This window comes from Vitis vinifera, chromosome 5, assembly GCF_030704535.1.
Source record: "Vitis vinifera cultivar Pinot Noir 40024 chromosome 5, ASM3070453v1".
Lineage (NCBI taxonomy): Eukaryota > Viridiplantae > Streptophyta > Magnoliopsida > Vitales > Vitaceae > Vitis > Vitis vinifera.
In genome coordinates, this window is record NC_081809.1 from 2,776,388 (window position 1) to 2,785,956 (window position 9,569).

A 9,569-nucleotide genomic window follows, 5' to 3' on the forward strand; every position below is an offset into this window, starting at 1 on the left:
TCATCTTCCATCTCAATTTGGCACTCTGCAACACAGATAACCTGCTAAATGCATAAGATTTGAAGAGGCATATGTATATATGGTCTGTTCCCTCCTCCCCTATAACACCCTACACTACTCCCTTCACCACCTGGACAAAGCATATTCATGTTTCTTCCACTGGTTCGAGCTCCCTGTTCCCCTATGCAGCTCATCTTTCATTTATGAAATTAAAATTGATTTAGAATAAATAGATAATAGAGTGTTTTTTGGCTAAAATCTACACATGGATCATCAATATTTCTACATTCTTCCTGCAGAGAAGGAAAAAAAAAAAAAAACATATTTGGTCTGCAGTACGAAGATAATAAAACTACCTAATTTTTAGCTGGATCCATACTTCAGTAGTTCCCATCTGAAGGGCCTGAACACGTAAAGCACTTCTGGCGAGCTTTTGAAGAGCAGAGCCACACATACGCAGACAGCAGCTATAGCCACCATTGAGAGCATTGCTGGCCTGTATGCCAATGATGTTCTCATTCTCGTGTCGCCATAAGCCAGCTTCTGTTCGCATAGCTTGCAATGTTGGCGTGCTGCTTGTTTCTCAATCTGCAAACTGGGAACCCTCACCGATTTGAGCCCATCAGACGGCTTCGGCTTGGTGTTGCAGTCTAAGGGGGCATCAGGGATATCAAGCACCACACGTCTGTTTAACTTATTGTTGATTTTCTTCTGGACTAATTGGATGTAGGAGTTGTGACCTCGCAAGCATGCGTAGTCATTGGGAGTCGAACCAACTTTGTCTCTAGCACTCTTCCAAGCTTCAATTCCCACCTGGAAAATGAAGATTCATATCATCACCTTGAAATAATTTTAAAAAGTGAAGAAAGAAAAGGAACCTAGTGGAAAACAGGATGCCTTAGCGCACAAAAATATATCACAAAAATTTATTTTTGATGTCAGTTCAGACCTGATCAGAAGCAAAACAGGAATTTCAACCTGATGTAGACCTAATTCTAAGCCCCACAGAAGCAGGCATGAATTGATTATTTGGATCATTTAGAATGCAAAAGGGTGTAAGTGGATTCCATGACAAAATGCAAAATTTGGATGAGAGAAGTGGTTTTTAACTGTCAACACTGGAGCATCATCCTCATATAAAATCAGAATTATTAAATTGCAATGCATATCAAGAGATGAGATGGAGATACCAATTCAGGATCATCGGTTAATGCATCCAACACATTCTCGGAGCCATCCATACTGGCTGCTATGTGAAGGGGAGTCAAACCTGCTGGACCAACGAAATCTGGCTTAAACAAGTAGTTGGAGCCACTGTTGGGCCATCGCTTGTCATTGGAACCTGATTTATCCAAGATTTTATCTGGGATGAATCTCAAGAGGAGTTCCACCATAGGTCTGCAGTTTCTCCGAACAGCGCTATGAAGGAGGCACATGTCCAACAATGCAATTTCAATGGAAGGATGCTCCCCGGCATTTACTGTCCCACTGAACACAATACCCAAGAGTTTCTTCACAACAGCACACCAATCATGGTCCACTGAAAACTCCATGAGGCACTTAAACCTTTTGAAAGGAAAGAGGTCCAGATTGGGATCCATGTCACCCAATCTAAACTTCAAATAGTTTCTATGAAGCAGCCAACCCATTTCATGTATAAAGTCCAGGGCTTGATACTTGGCTTGCATTTTTCCTGTTTCTCGGAGGATGTCTTCAGCAGTCTCAACCATATCTATCACACCCTCCAGCATACAAATCTCAGAACATACATCCTGCTCTGCAACTATAAATGGAAAGAAGCTGCTGTTGAGACCATGATCTTCCACCTAACAGAATCATATACAAGATTCCTCAGTTGTAGGAAAAGAACAATGTGCATGCAATCATTAGAGAGAAACAAGAGGTAAGCACAGAGTACTCTTCTAGACAACCAAACCACCAACAACCAGCCCTCTTCCCCAAGAATCCAAATGCCCCCACCTCCCTAGTTTCTTTTAATTTATTAATTTAAAATGTACTTTTCAAGATGATACTAATATGAGATAAACAAGATTTGCATACAGGTATTGTCTTGGAAAAGCATGCACCAAAATAAATTTTTACTAAATAAGGACGCCACTTTCTTCCAAAGATGGAGAGTGGAGGATTTGAGGCTGATCTAAAGTGTTTTCTATCTGCTATTAACAGCAAGAAACATAAACGCAGATGGACAAGAAAAAAAGGGGGGGGGGGGGAACAAGAGTTCAACTTATCAGGATTTTCATGAATTCCCAAAATTAAATTCCACTTTCAAAGTGACTGCAACATAAGTCAAACTCCTTCTAACTCGTTTGGCAATGTGTATACCATGAATTTCTAAAAATTAAATCCAGATCCAACTTAAGATCTTGAATACAACCAAACAGGTACATGCTAGTAATGACAACAGATTAAATCATCAGAATGGATTTTATGGGCAGATTCATGGCCGGGATCCATCATTTTATGAACTCATCAAACCTCTAACAAGAAAATTTAGGCAAACTTAACTGCATATACACACATAGAACACTTCATTGGTTAAAATAACCAAGATAACAGTACTTGCAGAGAAAGTACAGGGAAGAAAAAAGACCTCAATGAATCCTCTCCCACTAATATTTGGTACAGAGCAAGGAAAGCTGAGGCACTGGAGATCATCATGCTCAATGAATGTATCTGTACCCTCTGTCAACTCATAACAAGTTTCTTGGACCAAATACCTTCCCTCAAGTGCACAGAGTAACCTGAAAATAGGCAAAGGGAACTTGGTATTGGGGCAGTACCAAAAACCTAAAACTCAAGATAGTATTTCTTCCAAATTACATGAACAACAGGTGGCAGAACATAATTTGGTGCATGCCCAAAGAAAATGAAGGATACCTTGTGGCAGATCCAGCAAGGTTAAAGCCCTTAACCACAAATTGAGCTTGTTCAGAGACAGGAACTGCAATTGGTTTGATGCTTGAGATCCTGCAATTATGGCTTTTAAATGGTAAGGGGGTGTCTAGAACAACCTGACCTGCAGCATAAATAAAAAGAATCAAAATCCCTTGTCACCCTCACAAAAAATGTTACTCTGAGGGAAAGAAAAGCAACAAAAACATCAAACGGAAAGAAGCAGAGACAAACCACTATAGATAAATGCTAAACGATTCTGTACTCTAGTATATACCCAACCAGTTCTCCAAAAAGAGTCCTCAGACATATCCAAAAGCCTACTCAAACTGGAGCCTAGATCACAGCAGAGCTGTTGCAATGGTGATTAGGAAGATCAGTAATGCTTAGCCAAAAATTGGAATTAGTTACCTTTCCTGGAACTAATAAAGAAGCATACCTCCTCCCATGTGGATTTTCCAAGGCGAAGGTATATTGTCAATATGATACAGCCAGGTCTGATGAAGCTCTCAATTTCCGTAGGAGTGTGGGATAACCAGTCGAGGACCTGGAAATTCAAAATGTTTGAGAAATCAAACATTTTTTGAAGAAAACATTTCAAAAAGAATTGCACTTAAAAATGTCAGCTCAGAAAATACCTGCTTTCTCATAACAAGAGGAAAATCACTGGGATCTTTTCCAAAGAGTTTAAAGACAATTCGATCTGTGCGACTCTGAAAATTGAGGTGACAAAGTTAGGGTTAAGAAAAATAATCTTTAGAGTCCTAAATAACAATTTTAGGTAGTCATACTATCATCCATAACTGTGTCCAGCACTTAGAGTGCGTTTGGTAGTGATTTTGAGAAGTGTTTTTAGCATTTCTAATACTCGAAAAATAAAAATTTTCAAGTATTAAAAAGACTAAAAACACCTTTTAGAATCACTGTCAAACGCACTCTTAATTACAGTTTTCCTGATAATACAAAACACCAACTTGACGCTTGAACCGCAGCCATTCCTTTTCTAGAATTATCAGAAATATAATAAATGCATGCACATTAATTCCTTTATTCCAGTCACTTGAACTTCCTTTTCCAGTTAATTTCCTAACTTGACACCTTTACCCCTTCAAAACTGACAAATAAAAATAGCACAGAGAAAGGATAGGAAATCCAAGAAGGAAAAAGAAAGGGTCAACACTTCATGCCATACCAGCCACCAGTAAATATTTCATTTAAAATCTCTGAACAATGATAGAGCATGATCTATCTTACATCACTTCCAGGGGGCTACTTGAAGCCATATTACAGACCTAAGAATTTAGGTGTACCATTCAACTGCTAACTGATCAACTGGATAGAAAGGCCACAGGGCCCACCCAGATTGCAAATTACAATGATTATCTTCTTAAATATGGATATAAAGTCCATATTTTTTATGGGTATTATAACAACCATCAATAACTTCACCCGTTTTGACAATAGGAAATTAATAGAACACACTATAGAGGTTGAACATAAGAAAAGCTTATCTATGAAAAGCTGAGCTGCTTCAAAAAAATCAATTGACTCCCCCATAGACAAGACCCAAATGAATTTGGGCAATTAGCTGGCAACTATTACCCAATTTTAAGAAATTCATTGCCTGTTCCACCCAAAATAGGAACATAAACAGGATGGTTTGGCACCTCTGTGTCTCAATACCCCAAAACACAGGAATTTAAGGACATGATCATAACAGTGCCAATAAAAAACCTTAAGTATGTAAGAACAACAAAATATACCTGAGCTTCTCCACTAGAAGTAGACAGAGACCGGGCAGAAGTTGAATCTGAATTTGCACTTGTCTGAGGTGGGCTTGACTTGTAAGAGTCTTGTTGTACCAAAAGAGCACGATCAAGAGGCCTGGTCCCTGGATTTGCAGGACCATAAGACCTCTCTGGGTTTTCTATGCAATCTTGAGAATCATTATAGACATTATTTAAGTCGAAGTTATTTAACTTGATCCTCCCATGTGTGGTTCCTTGCATATTTTCCATGGCTGGAACACCATCTCCTGTTGGAAATCTATTTGTGGGTTGGGTACCAGACAAGTTTTGTAGCATTCCAACCTGAGCATCATCAGTAAATACTCTTTTCTCTGCCATTTCAGGTACAGTTGCCATCAAGCATGGCCCAATAGGCCTAGAAGAGGCCTGAAGATCACTGCCATCAGCCATCCTAGAGGCTGATCCCAAAAGTTTATTGGGTACAAGACCATTTGAAACCATATCTGGCACCTTTTCTGCAGTTCCAACAGAGGTTCCAGCATTCAGTAAATCTTGAGATCCCTGCAATAACCCTGGAATGTCCCTTTCATTTATTGTACCACCAGAACTGGCAAGGTTCTTTAATATATGAGATAGGAGATCCTGATCCTTTGTTTGATCTGAGCTATTTGCTGCAATTTATATAAGACAGAATCTGTGAAGTCAAATTAGTAGGCCAATCACTAGACTCAAAAAGTGGTAACACAAACAAAAACCACAATTAAAAAAAGAATATAACTGAATGACATCACTTCTAATTATTTCAAGGATATTTTCCTGAAGATCAAGATATTAGAATTCAGTTAGATGCATTGGAGTTCTAGCACCACAGCTATGAAACATGGATGTACACATGAAGTTGGGGCAAGAAAAGATCATGAAAACAGCGCAACCACAAAACAGACCCAAAAAAGACACAATCATAAATATGTGATTGGATTTTTAAGAACCATAAATTTCTTTTTCTTTTTTTTTTTAAAGGCAATAAAAGATATATATATATATATATATATATATAGAGAGAGAGAGAGAGAGAGAGAGAGAGCAAAAAAAGAGTACATATGACATACAATGGGCACAAAAAGGCAAAGCCAAAACAAGAGAAAACACAAAAAATAAATGCAATTCAACAAGACAGTAATACTAATTTATGTAACAGATAATTATTTAAAACTTCCAGTCCGTTTGATATTGGCAACATGACAGCCTTCTCTCACTCTCCCATACCTATAAAACCCTCATCTTCATAGTGACTGATGTTCAAATTTCAGTTTCAGCAGCAAATCTATCTCTGGTGTAAAAATGCAATCAAATCTTGAAAAATCAAAAATGTGATGAAGGCATGGAATTTTTTATCAATGAGAAATAGTTTTTGTCCAAATCTTGAAAAGGCTCAGAAATCAAAACAGGTTCTCAAAACTCCAGATTCTGTTATTTTTTATATTTTATTTTGAAACCTTCTTTAAGGATCATCCTTAGAATATTATGGTAAGAATACCACAACAATGGGAGTGAAATGCATCAAATCACATTGTTCTTTATGATCCTGTTCTGAAAATTGACCTCACAGGGCACATGCCACACAGTTGTTATCATCATACCTCGAGTGTCAATAAATCCTATAAGTATCCTCTCTACCTCTCCAGCAATCTTTTTCAAAGCTAAAATGAATACCACTGCTTGTGCTGTTTCATACAATTCCAAAAACTTATATGAATTCATTCAACTAGGGCATAAAAGTGGTAAAGTCTTGCTGCAGTTGTACTTCAAAACCTTGTAAAACTCAAGTTGATGCCTGGGCGTTGTAAAACTGTGATAAAAATTTCACAACTTAATACCTCTCAGGGGTGACCCAAGTATGATATAAATGTCAAAAGTTCAAAACAATTCCATAGTGACCCCACTTAATCCCCTATACTGTTTTAGTCGCCAAAACTGTCCAAGAAGGGTTCCCAACCAGAAATCTACAGCAAAAATTACCTAATGAAAGCCTGCCAAAAGAAGAGTGCTACAAAGAGAACTTCCACAAATAACCATATAACCTAGCCTCCAAGATTCCTAAATTCTACATCATCCCTCCTAGCATCAAATTTAACTCACCTACTATTTGTATAATTCATTCTTAAAACAGAAAAGAGTGCAGAGTGTCCAGAACTCCAAAGAAAGAACCTTGCTTTTTCTTCCTGCCTTGGATGCCCACATACCCAACCAAATGCGAAACAGTTGGTTAAATCTTTAGAGCTCACTTTCCTTTATGAGTCTCTCTCACAATTTTTTCATATTTATTTTTGGATAATCCAGGAGAGACTCTATTAAAAGAGCACCAATAAAAGGGGGCACACCCTAAGTATACAAAAATTATACACAAAAAAACAAAACAGAGAATACCAATAGGTATCTACAGCACTCGCACTTGAGTTCTTAGCAAAAAAGTGTTGTATATTATTCTAAGCTTCAAAGTAAACGCCTTGCCATTTTTCACAGTAATTGTGTATCCATCCAAGAGGGGATTGGTGAAATCATTCTCATGTCAAGGCATCCTAACATCCGCCAATGTAGGCTTAAATTCTACACCAAAAAAAAAAAAAACTATTGTCATTTCACCTCAAGAAAACCATGTTAATTACCCATCTACTTGTTTACCATTTATCCCACACATAGATAATTAGGTACTACTAACTTTGCATAGTTGTCGAAAAGGTGATGAGAAAGGCAATATTCTAATAACAATCATTAACACATTGGCGATCATCAATAGCAGCTCTGCATGATAATAAAAATGATATCAATCAATCAGTTCTGGGAGAATATTTCCAATAAATTATTAAATTGGTGATAAGACAAATACTTACCATGCATATTGGAGAGTATTCTCAGCACGCTCATCAGTAGATAACGAATTCCTCGTTCATCATTCAGGGAACCTCCATTAACTACGGTATCAGGATGCGTTTTCCTCCTCCGTCTGTTATGACCTGCCAAACGCCTTCGACAACTTCTTTTTCCTTCATCAAACTCTTGAAGAAGGTGAAACCTGCCATAGGTATAACCAAATTACATCTAATTTGAGAAACAAATATTTTTAATATATGTAGGGCAAAATTCAGGCTAAGACTTCAGATCAAAATAAAAGCAAAGCAACTAATTAGATGATCATCATTGTGATTCTTGCAAATCCTGTGATTTTTTTCTCCAAACATAGAAAACCGTATAAACCCAACAGACCTGCTACACTGCTGACAGAACCGCTGCATAACATTTCCGACCAGAGCTTTACTAGCCTTTGAATGCATGTCACAAACTTTATGTCGTCTATGGTAATCCTTGGCATTGCCCAAATCAGCTCTGCAATCCTCCACTTGGCAGACTGCACGATTTGGGGTAGCCCCAATGAGCTTAGTCTTCTTCCCACTCTTTACCTCCCCTTCCATGATAGGGTAAACTTGAGCACCAAGCTTCAAATTAAGGGAGCCGAGCTCATCGCACGCTTCGTCTTCAAGAACCACAACTCTCCGCTTTTTCTCCAGTTCCCTCTTCCCTTTCCCATCATCTACAATTATTTCATCTGACGATGATGAACTGATTGATAAACCCACAGTAACTGGTTCAGATGCAGGTGGAAAGAATTGCTTACTCCCACAATCTGATGGCACAGAGTTCAGCTGAGTAGCCCTGAAAAGATCCCCATCCCATTTCCAGCCATTCAAATCCCATTCCAGAGTCCTTTTCCCAAGTTTCTTCAAATCAGACACCGTTGGACCACGCAAATGGTTGGCTTTACCTCCGAATTTGTGCTCCATTGATCAACAACCCGGAAAACAAAATCACAATCACCAGATTCCAAATTCTACCAAACACGAACTTTAACACAATCACAAACACAAACACCAAATACAAAAGCAATTCTCCACACGCAGATCAAATTCTCTCAACTCTTGAAAATCCGTAACTCAGATTCCTGAAACCACAAACTTTCCCTAATCAACACCTGTACGGCCCCATAAATCAAGAAATAGTACACCAACACATCCATGGATCCAGAACAGAGCCACCCACATACCCAAAAACCTTCTCCAATCACCCACCACCACCACCACAAGCCCTAAATCCCATCCTCAATTGCAGAGAACCCAATTCAAAGACAATAGCCGTAATTCAACAACAGCAAACATCAAAACCAAGAATAAATAAATAAATAGAGCACTTCCCAGGCACCCGAGGGTCCTGATCTGAAGTCCGTGACGGCTGAAGAAGATCGACGGCGAGAATAGAAAGTACCGAGAATATAGGGTGCCGGCCGAAAAAGAAGAGCAAGCAGCAAATGAAAAAAAGACACAAAGGAAAAAAGAGCTATAAATGCGGTTTCAGTGGCTGAGAGTCATGACTCATGAGACTACCCAACAAAACCAAAAATAAAATAAAATAAAATAAAATAACTATTATGACGTCATCATTTATGATTACAATAATTTGTGGAATCCAACTGCGTACTAACTACATCGTTGTTCAATTTTACAGAGACAATGGCTGTTTGTGCATGTGAAGTGTACGGACACACTCTCCTCCACATAATTCCTCTTCACCCTCCTCATCTTAGACTTGTGCAATGTCCATGCGATGGGTTCAACATCGATCACCCTGTTTCACCAGGGTTCGAAATTTTGTCCATTGCAATCCAAATTTACTACACTGTCCATCTTATTCCGACTTTACTACCATCCCGCTCTCAAATTATACCCCGGTTTCAAAGTCTGAGTCAAAAATTGAATACATTCTTAACAATTTCTGTGAGCTCCCACCCTTTCCAAATAAATAACAACCCCACATGCAGAATATGCCTTACTAAAACTAGATGTAAAGCGAGAT

The 9,569-nt window shown here is 38.4% G+C and overlaps 1 protein-coding gene across 1 annotated transcript; it reads right to left on the reverse strand.

The window, feature by feature from the left end:
• Positions 1–200: 200 nt before the first annotated feature.
• Positions 201–9,067, reverse strand: LOC100252756 (squamosa promoter-binding-like protein 1). Its single transcript, XM_002274898.4, has 10 exons — positions 7,929–9,067; positions 7,556–7,737; positions 4,680–5,335; positions 3,555–3,629; positions 3,356–3,463; positions 3,151–3,268; positions 2,902–3,040; positions 2,615–2,765; positions 1,191–1,826; positions 201–813 (listed from the first exon to the last, which is right to left on the reverse strand). The coding sequence occupies exons 1-10, from the start codon at positions 8,501–8,503 to the stop codon at positions 364–366; spliced, it is 3,090 nt and encodes a 1,029-aa protein (XP_002274934.1). The 5' UTR covers positions 8,504–9,067; the 3' UTR covers positions 201–363.
• Positions 9,068–9,569: the final 502 nt, after the last annotated feature.